The 18,047-nt window shown below is 42.8% G+C and overlaps 1 protein-coding gene across 2 annotated transcripts; it reads right to left on the reverse strand.

Annotated features, from left to right (window-relative positions):
- Nucleotides 1–456: 456 nt before the first annotated feature.
- Nucleotides 457–12,292, reverse strand: LOC147143707 (ataxin-1-like). Of its 2 annotated transcripts, XM_086037067.1 has the most exons (4): nt 11,894–12,292; nt 10,415–10,523; nt 6,186–8,220; nt 457–5,828 (listed from the first exon to the last, which is right to left on the reverse strand). In XM_086037067.1, the coding sequence occupies exons 3-4, from the start codon at nt 7,977–7,979 to the stop codon at nt 5,157–5,159; spliced, it is 2,466 nt and encodes an 821-aa protein (XP_085893193.1). In that variant the 5' UTR covers nt 7,980–8,220; nt 10,415–10,523; nt 11,894–12,292; the 3' UTR covers nt 457–5,156. The 2 variants fall into 2 exon arrangements, with proteins under 2 accessions (XP_085893193.1, XP_085893192.1); XM_086037066.1 differs by lacking the exon at nt 10,415–10,523.
- Nucleotides 12,293–18,047: the final 5,755 nt, after the last annotated feature.

Here is an 18,047-nt window from a genome sequence, read left to right on the forward strand (position 1 = left end):
AAGGCAACACAGTGATGGTTAAAGTCCGAAAAGATAACTTTTAGAAATGATAATAATGTAATGGTTAACCTGCCATTCATCGCTGTAAATCAATACAATTCCAATATTGTAAATTAACCTTATACTCGAAGCATTATTTGTCCAATATATTTCATTTATTTTTGGCCCTCTGTATGACAAGGAACCACATCATAAACATACAGGACTGTACTATAAACATTAGAGCCTTGTGATTCCTCCTGGGAAAATCATGAAAAAGAGTGATGACACTGAAGAAAATAGAAATATATCATACTAATATATTAGTAATTGTTATTAATAGAGGAAATCATAAACAGCTACAAGAAGAGCAAAAGCATTTGGAAAGTAAATGATTTGTACATTTAATATGAAATACTGTATTAGCCTCAATAACAGACAAAGGATTAAAGATGGATTAAAAAAAGTCCCTCTGAATTACATTAGAGTCTTTATTTCTTTGAATATATTTGATCAAATTTGAAATCAAACATTGCAAGTAAAGATTTAACAGTTTCTGACTAGCAAACCTCAACACCATCAAAACGGGAACATTATTGATACATACTAAAGTGTTGTAGGATATAGGGTATCATGGCTGAGAATTCGCCAACAAACAGACCCCTGTTACAAAATTGTTTTACAAAGTCAGCGTACAGATGTTTTGGAAAGAAAGTGCTCATACTGGGTGTGTTGATCTGGTGCAAACAAGCAAAATTCTTTAATTTTCTGTTAAATAGGTGATCATGTAGATCGGATATTGAACTTTTTATTATTCTCTCCTTCAACAACATTTTGGAAGACTTTGGCTATTTACAATTCAAAAATTGGCCCCAAATGTCAAAGTGCAATGCAGTAATCCGCTAAAGTCAACATTATTCAGAACAATTATCTAATTTAGGGCACTAGATTATTAAAATCTGGAATTGAATTGGCTATTACTGTTGGGTGTTTTTACTTCAAAGCACTAATGGAGTTTACATATGCCATTAAGTGTAAATCCGCCAGGCCAATAACAGGCAAGTGGCTGTGGAAATGAGCTACACTACCTTTTTTATGCAAAAATAACTACCAGTGCGAAAACAGTATGTGGTTTAAAGAGATGGGCCAGGTCTATTTCCTGGAGAGTTTTTCTGACAACTGCAAGGCCACAATCCCCAGGTAAGGTACTGCAACTTGTTATAAACACAACAAAACCATCATGTTTTACATGCTTGTTAAGACTAAATCTGTGTACATGTATACTTCATTTTCACGAGAGATTTCGTGGAGGAGTTTGAGGTGGTTTCACTTGTTTATGCAATGCTAATGCACTGCCAGCTACACTGTCAGAAATAGGGGTACAGTAGGAGTCAGCTAGCTAATTACTGGACAACTAGCTAACTAACTGTTGTACCTTTCCCATGACCTAAAAGGTACAGGCATATTTCCAAGTTATACAATGTAAGAGTCATTGTTACAAAAGCAGTACCTGTGGATACTACACTTCAAACAAGCTATTGTAGCCCTAAAGGTACAATGTACCTTTTTTTCTGAGAGTGTATGGCTTGGTATTTACTGTGCAACGTCTCGACTTTTTTCCACAACTATTTGTTCAGGTGTCAACACCACATTTTATTGATTTATCCGTGCTGTGATGCCATTTTAGATTAGTGTCTAAAGAAACAAATTCAGACGGAAAATTCCAACATTGTCCAAACACAGACTGTTTCCAACTACAGGGTGTGGTTCCTCAAACATGACATCGTTTTGGATTTCGTGCGGTTTTAAAAGCATTTTTTAGTAAACCAGACCGCAAGGTAGTGGGGTCATACAATACACAACATAAAAATACAGTAGGCTATACTATACGATATTGGTAAGCTTAGCCACCAAACATATTTCTATTAGAATGGAAAACAAAAAGAAATGAAACCCGTACTTTGCTGACAAATTTTAAGTAGTTGTGTTATACACTGAAGTGAACAATGTGAGATTTTGGATGGACAACAGTCAGTGGGCAGTGTTTAGCCTGAGCAGAACACAAACAGAACAGTCAGATTTTTTTTTTCTTTTTCTTTTTTTTTTTTTTTTTTTTAGCATTACAAGAAAACACCTTACAGGAGTAAGAAAAGGACAATGGCTTTCATGGTGAATGGGATGATCACGTATTGAATTTTACACTGTGCAACTTCAAGTCAACTCTTAGGAGGAGGAGGCCAATTTCAGCGAAGATGGTGTCACTTTCATGAATCGAAGCAATAACAGGACCACTTTGATGTCTGAATTAATGGAATGATTGGAGAAAGGGCCGTGACACATACAGTACATAGGCTACATAAGGGTTAGAATATCTATACACACACTGTACACATTCTAAGATACAATTTACTGTACAAATCAACACTAGCTGGCTTTCAGTAACTTTCTTTCTCTAAATAGTAGCTCTATCCATCATCAAAAATAAAGGTGAGATAGTTTGTCCAATGGGTGTTTACATTCCCTGCCTCACTATTCCATCATTATACATGTAGGACATGATGATGATAAACAGTCAGTTGATTATCCTAACCGGGTGTTTGGGGACTGTCATCGCCTTTGCCAACACCCCATACCCACCGGATGCTTCATCAAAGTGCTGCTGCTCAGAACATACACAAACACAAGTGATCGACCACATACATTTACCCTCTCAGACACAAATACATGCGTACAGACACACACACCCTTCCTGAGTATGAACTGTAGAATTTTGGCTCTATTCTTAAAAGGAAATGAAATAGCAAAAAGACGGACGCCACAGAGGCGCTGATGTAGTAGGTATGTACTTGAAGACAGGAACTTCATTGAGGAAAATAGGGCTTTTTTTTCCTACCGCCCCTTCTGGTTTTTCAACCATACCAACCCAATCAGGTTATGTCCCTAACAATGTGATCACCTGACTCATCAGTCTCCCTCAGCTCTACTGTGCACTCTCCAGCTTTCAACTAACAACTTTAACAGAGGATATTGTGCTTTAGCCTTCACCATGCTTATTACTCATGCAGCTGTTTTCATACACAGAAACAGTTGACCATTAGAATTCCCAACTCAGAATTTGGCCTAGAATTTCAAAGGAGATAGCATCTAACAACTCAGAACCTGAATCAAAATAGGACAAATTGAGACAACGTACTATTTCTTTTTGGGAACATTTGTAATTCGAACAAATTAGAAGTTGTACACCCCCCACTGTGCAGGACCCACTGTACCTGATAAACACACAGGGCATTATGCCTTTTTTCCACCGCACACTACTTGGCTCATGAGGTGATACCATATGGGACGTAAACCACTGCTGGTCAATCATCAGTTGAGTGGATTTATCATAGTTGTATTATAATAGCTTATAAGGATACATAGCTAGAACACACACATGGGCGTGAACGTTAGCTTACTCTATCGCAGGGCCTTAGCTTCATCCTTGACACATAAGTGTTATATGAGTAATGTCAGAAGAGTTCCAGAACTGGTGTCACAAAGGCTATATTTCAAAACCAAAACTACAAAGTGCATGTTTTCCCCTGGCGACACACTTCCACAACCTTCTCTGCAACGCCTTCCTGCACTCATGTCAGAATTCTTCCAGATACCTCCGCAGCGGCGTCATCATGGCAATCTTGATGTTGTCCATATCTCCTTCCCTTCCAAGAACCTCATTCTTCTCCATTGTTGTTCCTGAACTGGGAAGAGTACAGCTGAGTTGAGCACATACTATGCAGTGGAACTGTGGCATTAGATGCCCAGGGTAGTGAGCCTGCAAAGGGAGGTGGAAGCTGATAGCGAGCAAGAGGATCACTTACTAGCTGTGGAGCCACATACTGTATTTCCCTCAGGAAACCGAAACAGAGCTAAAAGGGAGAGTGCATTTGATCAGGCTTCCGCTAGACTCCAAATGGAGGTTGAGGTTTCTTCTTGTCTGCTGGATGTGTAATAAGGCAATTGTTTGCTGTTGGCTTGCCAGCTTCTGTTCATATTGCAGTTTAAATTTATACAGTTTCAGAAATAGGGGTGTAGTGGGAGTCCATTTATGCCACTCAAGGAACAATCTAACCCACTTTACCCAACTGGGCTACTGGACTCCAAGGTAAAGGTACAGGTGTGCTCCCAAATTGTAAAAGTCAGGTGTCAATTGTTGAAGCATGTACCCTTTGAAGTAACACCCTATTTAAAAGCTATAGTACCCCGAAAGGTACAGTGATATACTTTTTCAGAGAGTACACTGTTGCTATGAACGTATTCAGATTGGTAGTATTTTGATTGTTTTCATAGAAATGCTGCATGCAGCCACGCCTGAAAACACTTCACCAACTTGAGGCTGCCTGATTTCTTTAGAATTTAACTCCTTTAGGAATGTGTGATAGTGCGACTTCTGTCGCACACGTATTGCAAACGCATCTGTATCAAATTATCGAGTATTGTACTCGTTGAAGGTGTAGCAAACAACACATCCATGACTTCATAAGTCAGTATTGAGGACAAAAGCAGTGGTTTACATTCAAACCTGACCCCTGTGCACTTCATGTGCCTTACTATTGACATACACACAATCCGCGACAGCACATACACTCCGTGGTGTTTAGACTGAATGATAGTAATTGGGAAAAAAAAAACAGATGTGTGAGGTGGCAAGGATCTCTGCCATGATTATTGCCAAATCAATATCACCATGAAATCATACAACAGTTGATCTTTGACTCCTACATGTACTAGCACTCATAACATCACACCGTCCAAAGAAAACACAAAATCTGATGGCTCGCCTTCGACACATAAACATCTGTTCTGTGCTTGTTCATTTTTGTTAGTCCAGAATGCCATGGCTGTGAATGATGTGACAGCAGAGATCCAGCTCATGATAAATGACGCACTTAAAGGTGTCTTACCAACACTCAAGCTCAACATTCACACTGCACTCATTTTTGCTTACAGCTTGATTGCACTGATTGCACAGCGTGTGCGACCACACACTGTACTTTGTTGAAGGTGTCTAAAAATCTATGGCAGAAATAAAATGGTGATTCTGTGTAAACTCTGCTAAGTTATAGTAGTCTGAATAGAGAGAACACAGAGTAGATAAACACAGTACAAACACATTTCTTATAAGCTCCCTCGATAGTCTACAGTTTGATCAAGCATTTTTCTCTTCCACTGCTCGAGCGGCCCTCGATGCTGATTTTCACCTCCTGAGAGATGATGGAGGGTTTGAGCAGAGTCAACGGAGGCTCCCCCTCCACCCTTCCAGTCTGGTCCCACTCCGGAGCGGACCATCGTCTCTTGCGAACAGTGCTTCTGTCTGGATCTCTGGACTGTATTTTGCAGAGATTGGTCATATCTATTTTCTCTGATCCCTGTCTTTTACCTGCAGTCGCAGAGATTGCCAGCGCAGATTCTCCTCCGCAGATCCCCTCCACCGATCCTGGATTTAGTTCCATTTCGGTTGGTAACTGCCGTCCTGACACAGATCCAGCTATCCTTTCCACACCAGAAGCCTTCATAAGAATACCGCTGCTAGTGCCTGTAGTGTTTGGCCTTGGCCTGTTGCCGACAACGGGATCTGTGTTGTTGCCGGGGTCAGAGAGTCTTGTGGTCTTCAGCCTAGCCCCCAAAGACTGGCTGTCTGTCAAAGAACCATTCCTTAGGCCCCGAAGGGTCAACGACACACAGACATCACCTACGCACAGCTTAGCGCAGGACAGCTCAAAGAGCTGTGTGGTGCGGTCAGGACAGCATGAGGACCACCCCTGTCCAAATACGAAGAAGGGATATTCCACCAGCACCTCCACACACACCTGCAGAAACACACATATGTAAATCTTGTATTCCTGGCTACTCTACCTTTCCTTTTCTGTTTAACTAACCGAGAAGAAGAGCAAACATACAGTATATCAGATTATTTTACAGCAGAAATCTTATCTGCAAGAGTAGGAAACAAGCTTGCATTTGAAACATGTCTGCACTGATACATTTCCTGGATGTTATTATCTCTTAGAAACAATATACTGAAGTTGTTCGAAGCCCATTAATATATTATGAGTTTGTTTTCGACCATTTTTAGTCTACCGCTGGGACCACTGAATATTCTATAAAGTGGCATTCAATATGAATAGTAGTGATGCACCATGTAAGAAATAAAAATGTTCTCTCACCTGGGCTTTGAGCTCCCCCACAGAAAACTGTATGACCACAGCATTAGGACTCTGGCCACTGTCGATTCGCTCAACAGTACTGGAGTCAATCTTCAGCTCACTGCTGATCTCTGCACTCTGGATGAAGTCCTCTGTTTTGAGATCCTCCACACGCTTCAACTCCCCATCTGCAAGCTGGATGATTGAGCCTCGCATAAAGAAAGGCGGGAGAGCCACAGGAGAGGAAGGAGAGGAGATCGTGGGAGAAGCTTGGATGGAAGCAGGGACTGGAGCATTGACAGGAAATGAGACCGGGGCCGGGACTGGGGAGGGAGCTGCCACCACTGCAGGGACTGGGTTTGAAGGCAAGACCGGAAGAGCAGGAGCCGGGGCTAGAGCGGGAGAAACTTGATTCCCATCTGGGCCTAAAGGCTCACATTTGGACAGGGCAGTGGCAAGATAGGCATGAGGCATGGCGGTGGATATTTGAGGCGTTGTGGTCGCGGTCAGGGAGCTGACAGCACGGCTGGTCTCCATTTCGGTGCCGTTATTTGCACTGCTGACTGGGATGAGCAGGGACTGACCACTCGGAATGACCAGGTGCTGTGGCAGTGCCGCATGGTAGCTGACTGCATGCTGGTTGGCACTGGTAATATAGCCTATGATGGGTGCTTGTGTGGAAGAATAAAGACTGGCTGGCAGCTCATCAGGGGGTAGAGTCGTCTGAATGACTGTATGAGGTGTGACGGACTTTATCACCTCTGATGTCGAGAGGGAGGAGAAGGAGGAAGATCTCGATATAGGTTTCCCTAAACAGATGCCTCCCTTCTCAGTCTGAACTAAGGAAATCTTATTTGGACCATGTTCCTGATCCGTGCTATGGTTTGGCTGGGCCACAAGTACTAAGGAAGTCTGAAGTCCTGGGGGGTTTTGACCATAGTCTGCGGGCACAAGGATGTGTCGGGCCTCATAGCTCTGGACCTGCTGATGATTTGCTGGTTGGGTGGGAGCTTTCATCTGTTTGACTACTTCTAGCTCACCATTCAACACACTCTTAGCATGCACCTCTGGTTTCTTTCCGGCAGAACCATCTGCATACTGAACAACCAGCTGAGAGGGTGCGAGGGTGAGTGTTTGAGGGAGGACAGCGGTATGAGGATGAAGCTGGAGGTGGGCTGCAGGTGTAGGGACGGCGGCTCCACTGACAGTCAATGGTGTTCTGCTATCAAGATGGATGTACTGGCTGGTGACTTGCGGTGAGCTTGGAAGGGAGACGGGAGCAAGCTCTGTGGGAGAGAGGCCAATCTGGAACTGTTGTTCCCCTTTGGTGCCAGGCGAGATCAGGGCAGTAGTGTAACCATCCAGGTGAGGGCGCTGTCCCATAGGGCTGCTATTGGCTGGAACTACATGAGATGAGATGTAGCCAGCATAGGGCCCGGAGCTTATGAACTGAACATTTGGTCCGAGCTGAGCAAACTGGATGGTTCCGGTGGGCTGAGGAATGGCTGTGGGATAAACTGCAGGTAGCGAGGCCAGCGGCACTGCTGATAGAGTCGTAGCTGAGGTTGGAATAGCGGGAGGGGAAGAGGAGGACGTAGACGGCACGGGACATCTTGGGCTCTCTGAGTCTCTGGACCTGCATCGTTCACTGGCGACACTTGCCAGCCATGCTAGGTTCTCAGTGTGGGGAGCTGGATTGTGATGGACCACTGGAGGAGTTGATGTAGTCACTGTCACTGGTCTCTGCTCCAGCGCCAGAATTTCTCGCTTTTTAGGAGGCAGGCATCCATTACTTCGCTCCTGATTGGACTTCATTGTGCCAGATTTAAATATCTCTTGTTAGCACTTCTGTTGTCGTCAGTGTGTCGCTCACTCGCAGTGTTAATGTCTTCTCTCTTTGCCAGGGCGCAAAGGCTCTGGTGATGGTCACTAGCATACAGTGCCAGGCCTCAATCCAGACAAAGTAGAATTGCTACAGCTCATAAAATGAGCTCCATGATCTTCATGCGGAATCATCTCGAATGGATCCACTTCTTCCACAATGTTGGGCGGGATTCTGATGACAGAGAGACAAATATAATGGGTAAATACATATTGTATATACACACGGTGTGATTACAGAGATGATCAGTTTGCCCTTGCTAGCGTTCAGTCTTGACAATAGCCATGCAAGGCTAGCTCAGTCAACACATCTTAGCTTTACTAAACATGCTAGATGGAAGAATGTGCAAAGTTCTGAGTGGCTGTAATACATCCTTTGAAGCTGCAAAAAGTTTTATAACTAAGTCCAGGGTACATTTTGTATTTGCACTGCTCAACTGTCTCTGCCTACTATTGGGTTCACACCCATCAGTATTGTCTCGAAATATTCTGGTTACGCAACACTCGTTCCCTTGTTTTCCTATTGAAAATAGGCCTTTGAAAACGTATGTATGTGACAGTTATTACAATCATGTGTTTCTCAAGTGGTTCATACAGTGGAGTGCCAGAACTTAAAAGGCAGATGTGCCTTTGTGGGATCCACTTCAAAAGTGTGCCTGCTTTCGTGTTTGTAATGGCATTCTGTCTGTTTTAGCCACTAGCTGGTATAAATACGACTTATTCTTTGCATATTACTTTGACAGTAGTATTTAAGCATTCATTCACAAATTTACACAGACTTTAAATTGCCAGAATCCAACAGCATTTTCCATGAGAGAAAGCAGTACAATGATATTTTTATCACTTTTATAATGGAAGATTTGAGTTTCCTGGGCAACAGTGTGTGCCAGTGAAGATCCGTGCTCATCTGGAGGATATGTGCATAGCTGTTGGCTGTGTAAAAGCATTACAGTATCGTCTAAAACAGCAGATCTAAGTGAAAGGATAACAATAAAGAGTAACCAATCTTGGAATATTTCTTTTTTCAACCCTCCAAGGCCTTGAGTTGAGTCAGGGCAACTGTAAATATAAACATTTAGCTCCAGCCAGACTTGTAGGGTCAGCTGGAGCAGTACAGAGACAGAACAAATCAAGCTGACATTTAATTGAGGGACTTTCAATTTTATCACTGATGAGTTTTGTTACAAAGTTGTTGCCCTGTATGTATCTATATGTCAACAAGCCCATGGTCAATATTTGACTGCAAGGATAAATCAACATATTCTATAGCTGCATATTGTGGATCCCTGCACACAGTAAACAAACACACACACACACACACACACACACACGAGCTGACCTTGCTACATTTGTTGACTATCCAGCCTCAAACTCTAAAACAACGCCATGCACACATTTGCCTTCCATTGGCTCTTGTACAGTGGAACCACGACAGTCAAATGCAATCTGTCAGGAAACACTGGTTGACCTTTGATTTGTTGGGACGTTGAAACTGTTTTCCATTGGAAATAATGGAAATCAAACACTCACAGCATCACCAGAATTATCGCTAAAGTGTAAAAAGAAGCTATCCACTGTACAATGTCAAAGCAACAAAACCCTCCAGTTTAACATTGATCTTCATCCCTCAACACCCCATGTTGATGCTGCTCCTTCTATCGGAATAACTGTAGCCTATAAAAATGTTTTTTTAAAAAGAATACGTAAAACTGAAAAGGTATCAGGAGGCACACTGCGGTCTCGCGTGATGTCGTGCATGACGGCAGTTCGAATTTTAGGAGCAGATTTTCATCGAATTCCCATTGGATGACGTTCCACTTATTCCACCGTCCTTTCCTAGATGTTCTGTTCTTTTATGCGAGCTTATCTGTGGGTCAGTGAACAAGACACAGCTAAATTGCTAGCTCGAGGCACGGCAGAGATTGAGTGCGTGACACACACACACACATAGGTGCATGACATTACAGTTAAATGAGCTGCTCTTTTTTTTTTTTTTTATACTACATAGGAGGTTCACCACACTAGGCAAACACAAGTGGCCAACATAAAATATAGAGTAAGCAGAAGTTGGACCTTGGACAGTTTCTGTTTGGGTGAGCCTATTGCAAGATAAGACAAGGTTACAGTTTGTCAAGCAGCAAAAAAAAATAATAATAATAATTCTGAGCAATGCATGTGATCAAAAAAGCCTCATTTAGCAACCAGATGTAACAAAGGAGGGGTGTAAAGAAACAGTGAAGGGGAGGAGAGGAAGAACGGCAATTTAGGATGACCGAGTGGTGTGGACGGAAAAGCAAGGAGAAGATTGGGAATGGGGAAGAGGGAGAGAGAATGGGGTGAGAAAGACAGCCCAGCTCCTCCTGACCCACATTGAGCAGTGCCTGCAGCATCAGCCCCCGCCTTGCGATGTCACCACGCTCACTCACACTAGACGCCGTGCAGCATCGCTCTGTGGCAACAACCCCACCTCAGCAACACCTGGAATGACATCATCATCTCAGCACAGCACAAGACTAACAGACAGCTAAAGACTACCTGACTTGACATCAAATGAAGCTGAGAGGAAGGTGTTTTTCGCCCGGATGAGCGCGGCACTCACTACTGTGCACATGGTCACACATAAACATCATCTCTTAATCTTCCAGCCTATTATTAGATCAGTCACTAGCAAACGCATGCCCCTGTGCTATGGAGAACAAAGGCGCGCTTTCAAGACATGAATGTCAGAGCGAGTCAAGACGGCGTGGACACTGTCTGGATCCCGCCCTGGACTGTCCCCTCTGCAAAGACAAGTATGATGAAGGGATGACATCAGATAAGAAGGGGCGGAGGGGCAGAAGAGGCATTTTCATATGGTGCCATGGAGTGATAGTCCCTGAAATGTTTTTTAAAAAAAACTGCACACACCACACTGTGCATGTGTAGCCGTTGTGTCTCCAGGTGAAAGGCAGATACATGTCCTGTCTTACGCAGCGGTATAAATCCCCCCCACTCCCCCACCCGTGCTCACATTGATCCTCAGCTTCATAGCAATAACATCTCTGCAGCAGGAAGAGAGGAAAGGAAGGAGTGATTTTGAAGAGTGTCCCGGCCAAAAACCAATGCCTCCCACAAAAAAAAAAAAAGCAAAAATACAATGACCCTGGACTGACATTCGTGTAGGCAGTAATGCTTAGATTCATATCTCAACTGCTAGACCAGACATAGATTCACAGCCCTGTGCAGCAGTGGCTATATTTAGAAAACAAAAACATCATCATTATCAATTTGAGCATGCATGAAACAGCAGGGGGGAATTACCGACAAAGGCATGCATGTGGGATTCTCTGCGTAAAAATAGAACCTTGCCTTAATCCCAGGACCATACACAAAGCAGATCAATACAATACGGTCTGGGGTTTTATCCAAAAGAGCCATTTTACTGCCCCCCAACCCCCCCCCCCCCCCTTTTTTTTTTCTTCTCTGGGTAAAACGAACGCGTGTGTGTCCCTTTAAGAGGCGGACCGGGCCGTGTGCTTGACTACAGCCAAAGAACAGGCACCGAGCTCAGGGCTCAGGCTGTTTGTCTCCACAGTGACTCCGGAGTTCTGCATCAGTGCCGGACATACGCAGAACACACACCCGGGCATGCTGACATGCAGGCCGCCTCCTCGTCCAGAGCGTGCACCTCAACATCTCAACTGCTTCAACATCCCAAGCCTCCCTTTTTTTTTCTTTTGTAGCGTGACAGTGTATAGTAGCAGGGCAGAAAATACTACTATGCCACAAATCAAAACGCAAAGAGACAAGCCCCCTCGTCCTCCTCCCACCCCCCTCTTCTGCTGGTTTGAGTACTAAGAATAGCTCACCAGTCCTTCCACAGCCACCGCTTGCAGAACATGTGCAGCGATCCCTCCTGTGCCTGAACGGAGTAAATCCCGGAGACGTGCTTCCTCGCAGCGTCCTCTGCCTCCTTTGTGCAGCAGCCGCTCAAGCCCCTCTTGCGAGGACCCTGTTTAGGAGTTGCCCCTCCGTTGCCCCTGCTATCGGCCTGATGGCAGAGGAGGTCTCCCCCCTCCGCCGGCCCCCCCTTTCCTGTGCAAAAGCCTACGCCAGGTCTTGCGTGCGAGGCTTCTCCAACGTGTGTTATGCAAGGCCACCAGACCGCCAGCTCCCTCTCTCTCGCTCTCTCCCTCTCTCTCTCGCTCTGCTTGGCTGTCTCTCTCCCTCTTTCCCTCTGTGGCTCTCCCTCCTCTTCCTCCCTGCCTCTCTCCCTCAGTACTCCAACTGACACGGCTCCTCCCCCTCCACCAGCCCCATCAGCCATCAGGTATTCATTCAAAAAAAAAAAAAAAAACACACTACTTGGCTCCGCGCCCAGACTACGCTCACACAGGGAGGGAGGGTGGCACTGAGCAACAGACGGAGGGACGAAGGAGGGAGGCAAACTTGGAGAGTCGCAGAGGGTTTGCATAGACAGACATGGATGCGCATGAATATAAAGAACTATTCACATGGGCATATTCACGCAAAGACATTGGCACGTGTGCACGCGCGGAAAACTGATTGAGGATTAAATTGTGGAGTGTTAGCAAAGCCCCTTGTTCATTTTCACATGCATTTCCCCTCTCGAGGCAAATCTCCATTTAATCTGCCCTGCAATGATTGAGCTTCTCTTCAGATGGAAAATGACTCAGAGTAACCAACAACCAGTCCTCCCCAGTCTTTGCCCCCAGAGATATTTCCCATACACACACACACACACACACACAGAGCAAACTGTAGAGATAAACACCCACACCCAGCCACTTGGCCCTCTTCGGTCCACTTTCCCCTGCTGGGCACAGGGCAGAGAGAGAGCCAGGCTGCAGACAGGCACTTTAGTGCCAGGACAGACTGCTATCTGCTCCTCTGCAGGCGCCACATGCAGGGTGGCCCCAACAAAGTGACAGCATGCTGTGGGGGGCAAGTGAAGAATCCAACAAAATCGTACACTTACAAGAGGACTAATAAATACCCTGTGAGGTCCTTTGGCTATATGGGAAGGATTCCAATGCCTTTTTGGGGTGACCAGAACAAAAGGTGTTAAAGAGGCAGTACATAAGATTTCGTTGCCAAGTTGTGATTATGAACAAACTTCCATGTGTAGTGTTTTTTGTTTTTGTTTTTTTTTTGTTTGTTTTGTGGAGCGGGGGGCTTTCCCAAATTAAATTTATGTAAATCCATAATAAAAATATACATCCAGGCTTAGACTGTCAAGCCCATTTATGTAAGCCTTGTCCACATTAGGGTTAGAATAGTTTGGGATTTTTCATTATTGTTAGATTTATTTTGTTTTAATTTTTTTTTTATTTAGTTACTTTTAATTTGTTTTATTAGAGTGGGTTTGTTAGTTTTTATCTTTTTGAAAATGCTTCATTGTAATTTACTTTTTATAGTTTTAGAATTAGTTTTAGTTTTTTAATACATGGGTTATTTTTTTGAGTGCAAGATGAAAAATAAAAACAAAAAAGCTCACTTAGTTCTGTATTGTGGAACATAGTGCACTCTAAAAATTGTTGGGTTAAAAATAACACAATTTTGGGTCAAAAAAGAACCGATCCACTACTAACTTTCTGTGTTTTCTGCAAAAACAATCCCAAAATTGGTAGTTTTGTACAAAACAACACAAGAAGGTGGGTCAAATCGACCCAATTTGTGGACTAGTCCAATTAGTTCAATTTGATAACAATAAATGACTCTTCATTTACATGTACGGTGACATTGGAGTCTTATTGCTTTAAATATGAGTTCGCTTAGGTAACGTTTCTTTATGTCTGCATATTCTTCTTTGTCTCTTCTCATGTTCTTTTTCTCTTAACACCCACACAGAAGAAACAAAACACATGCGCAAAGATGAGGTATTCCTCCTTAAATTGTCGAACCAGTCAAGCGAGCTAAAACAAGCTTTCAAATGGGAATTCTAGCAATGAATGCTCAATGCCATCATGCTTAAAGTTGTGCTGCGCTGCGTTTGAGTCTGAACGAACTGTCAAACGTGTCAGTTTGATCTTAGACTTTTCCACTATCGTATGCATTTATGAATTTCCTCAACACAACTCAGGCTTCCATGGCCTACTTACACCAGTTCTGTGAAAGTTAGCATGTATTCATTTACAGTGTATGCTGCAAGTGTGGTACAGTCACATGATAACAACCAAATAATAGTAGTGGAGTAGTAGTGCATAGTGAGCTGTTATTTACAACATTGCTACAATAAGTCGCTGTACTGCTTAATGCTTACAACCTACAGTATTCAACACCCACATACAGTATCTCTACACATTACACACTCCCACATGCACTATAACACTGTCGCCAGCTGCAATACACTGCACAAAACCTCCAGTGGCTTCCCACTTGAGCAGGAATTATGCTGTTAGATTGTGCCCATTTCCACTCTCAAAGTTCAAATTTATGTTGGGAAAGAGCTTTTAACAGAACAAATATATCCAGCGCCTTAAGTCTACAGGTTACCTTGAAAAAGTGTAGGTGTCCACAATGAATGGAATCCAATCATCACTGGCCTCTGGCTTCTCTGTTTCCTCACAGCACCGTTGATGTGAGATCCTCCTGTAAGTGTTGCAGACATGTCCAGACATGTCATGTAGCACTGATCCACACACAAGCAATAGCATGATGCAAACAGCTAAGAGCAGCAACTCGATCCCAAGCTGATTTAATGAGGAGTATGTGCTTATGATGAATATTTATTAGGTCAGCAATGGTGGTGTCAATGGGGCTTCTGAGTTCACTTGTTGCACTACAGCGTAGCATGGAGGTAGGTGAGAGCAGGGCTGCTGACTAGAGAGCTCATTCCCACAACCATTAACTGGGCTGTGTTGAGATTTGTTATTAGCATGACGTAAGCGCTGTCTTCAGTTGAGTTAGTTTCCTTTCAGAACACTGGAATAAATGACGTTATTAGAGCGGAAAGGAAATGTCATAATTGGGGCAGCATGTTGTGCTCATATTGTATTATGACTATTAAACGTATAATATAATGGCTATTTTAACACTATCATTATTATTACAACAACAGTATTTTCCAATGTTAGCATTTTAAGTGTAAACTTATGTTCAAGTAAAACTTCTTAGTCAATGACGTGATCTGAATTTTTCTTAGGCCAACATTCAGGAAATAGAAATAATACAGCATATAACACATATCTAATTTGCAATGGTGAACTGTGAATACAAGGCGTGTAGCAAGGCTATCCCAGAGGAATCATTTGAGGACGAATTTAAACTGTGTCTTTCACACCAAAAAAATTCAACAATAATTCTTAACATGCAACAATAGAACTGAAGCTATACTCTTACGTATATCATGATTCATGTGTTGGATTTTTCATAATCAGGCTTGTTAGCTTTATTAGCTTTGTAGGTTTAGCTTTATATTATATAAAACAGGGGGTAATGTAAGAATAATAATGTATATCATGATTCATGGGTTCGATTTTTATTATTAGGCTTGTTAGCTTTATTAGCTTGTAGGTTTAGCTTTAGCTTTTTCCATATCCAGGCCCAACTTACTTGGTGTGCTTTGCTTCCACATATGTATAATAATGGCTCTCACACACGCACATAGACAAAACAAGTTCAGAGTGTTCCAGCTGCTTTCGCTACCCTTTCCCTTAGAGCTGGAACACCTTTGTAATCAGGGACTCCTAAGAAAATAAAAGGGAGGTGGCGCAGGAGCCGGGCAGAGGGTTTTCGGAACTGTAATCGTACACTTCCCTGCACTCTCCTTGCAAGTAAAAAGACAATATTGTGTTGAGTGTCTTCTCTCCTCATTGTGTGCGTTGTTTACTAATGTCTCACTTGGTGTGAACCTGACATATTCTATCCTATCAGAGGAGGTGGGGGCACCCTGGGGAAATCCTTTGCATTAGTAAAATAGAGAATGGAGAATAGTGAGTGGGTGGCAGCATTATGGGAGCATGTGTTAGCAGAGTGGGAGGTAAAACCACCCTGGCGAGGTCCTGTCTGAGAGCAGACCTTCCTCCGGCTGTGACTGGGCACCGGTTCGGAAGTAGCAGCACGAACGCTCCCAACATTATGCGGGGAGAATGCGAAAGTGCTTGCTGCCATGGCAACAAGGCCGCTCCACAGTCTCCAGTCCACATTAAGAAAGACGGCTAGCAACGTGGCCGCGGCTCAATGGCGGGGAGCATGACACGCTGAAAGAGCCTATTGAGAGCCTGTGAATTAGTTAATGGCCACAGTACAAAATCAGCAATCCACATGGAGGATGACCTCATTTTAGCTGTTTGAAAATATGGCGTCTCAGCCCTTTCTCTATTGTGCCTCACGGTAAGAATATGGGCACTGATGTTAGTGCTACTAATTAAAGAAACAAGTTAGTATTAATTGTAATTATAATTATAATTATATAGGAGTAAAGAATGACCATACATATTATTGTAGTGGTGTCCTTAGATCACCTATTTTGGCCTATACGGGTGAACCAACCAGGACACGTCAGGACAGCACGCGTTAGCATTAGCACTAATGCTAGCATCACTATTTTGAGATGTGTACAATTCTTGTATGAAATTTAACACATAGTAAAATCATATTTTAGCACACAGTGCTCATCATGTATAGTACATTCGTTAGCTTGACTTCTTTAAAGTCTGGCTATATCGGTTACATGACTTTCAAATTAAAGTTACTTGAATACAGTAATAGCTATTACACATGTTGGCTACTAGGTGAATTCATATTAAACAGGCCATGAATTTGCAATATACTGTATGTGCATGTTGTCTTAAAATACCCTAAAATGTTACATTGACAATCACCAACAGCTGATGCAAGTGACACCTATACTAACTACACACAAAGTCTAACACATCTAATTTAGTTAGAAATGTGTTAATTTGATGTTTGTACAGAGCTTTGTTTTCAAATGTCCACACCACTGGCTATTCATTGTACTGGAGGATGTTTATCATTTTGGATCCGGAAACAAGTTTGGAAACTTTTGTTATTTTAGGCTCTGAATGTTATTCAATCTAAATTGCTCAAATCGCAGTTGCGAGTCACAGTTCAAAAAGTGTCTGGATGACATTAAAACAACATAGACGCCGACTGTAACTATTTTTGTGTTTTTTTTCCTGCAGAAATTGTCTGAAATTACCAACTAAGGAATTTAAACAGTTGGTACCTTGGTAACTGAAGGTTTGTTTTGGGAATATTTCACAGTCAAGACATCTTTTCCAACATGGGTGACAATAAAACACAATTAGTTTCTTGTGTAGATACTGAAAGAGGAAATCATCAGAACAAAACAGGTTTCTTCTTGGCTGAGTCTGAGTGCCAAGACTCCTTTTCATTCAGCTCAAAATAGAAAGTCACTGCTTACGCACGTCTCCACAACATAGTTTAGGCAGTGCCGGGCGGGAGTGATTTGTGGGGGTGGAGTAACAGAATCACAGGGAACCAAAAGTATCTGGAAAATGCCAAACGCAGCTCAGGGTGTAAATCATTGGCTTCATCTGCATGTGAACAGCCCAGGCAACTCCTACTTAGAATAAAACCAATGCTACATTCGAAGCATGTTTGTAAGAAATTGATTTACACGCTGTGTCATGGGATCTGACAGCCTGTGTTCATATGAGGAATCCAACCATCACTTAAATGACCTCAGTGACCCCATTGAAACTTGCCCACTCCCCCTCCCCACTGCGGCAGTATCACTACTGCATTACGGCAGCAGAGGGCAGCAACGAATACAATAGAAATACAGAATTGCACTGTACTGTACTACTTTTTCTTCATTTAAACACGTAATCTATTTACTGTGGATTTAGATGTAGATAGATATCTATATTACTAAATTAAATTTTCAAATTGATAATATGCAATAAGAACAGTATGTGAAATAAACATTGACCCGTGCATAATACAGTTTTAAACAATTAATTTTAAAAAATGATACCAAATGTCAAGCCTATTTTTCCTTGTCCACAAATAAAT

The sequence above is a fragment of the Filicampus tigris genome, chromosome 8 (assembly GCF_054856515.1).
Source record: "Filicampus tigris isolate MCC_2025a chromosome 8, RoL_Ftig_1.0, whole genome shotgun sequence".
NCBI lineage: Eukaryota > Metazoa > Chordata > Actinopteri > Syngnathiformes > Syngnathidae > Filicampus > Filicampus tigris.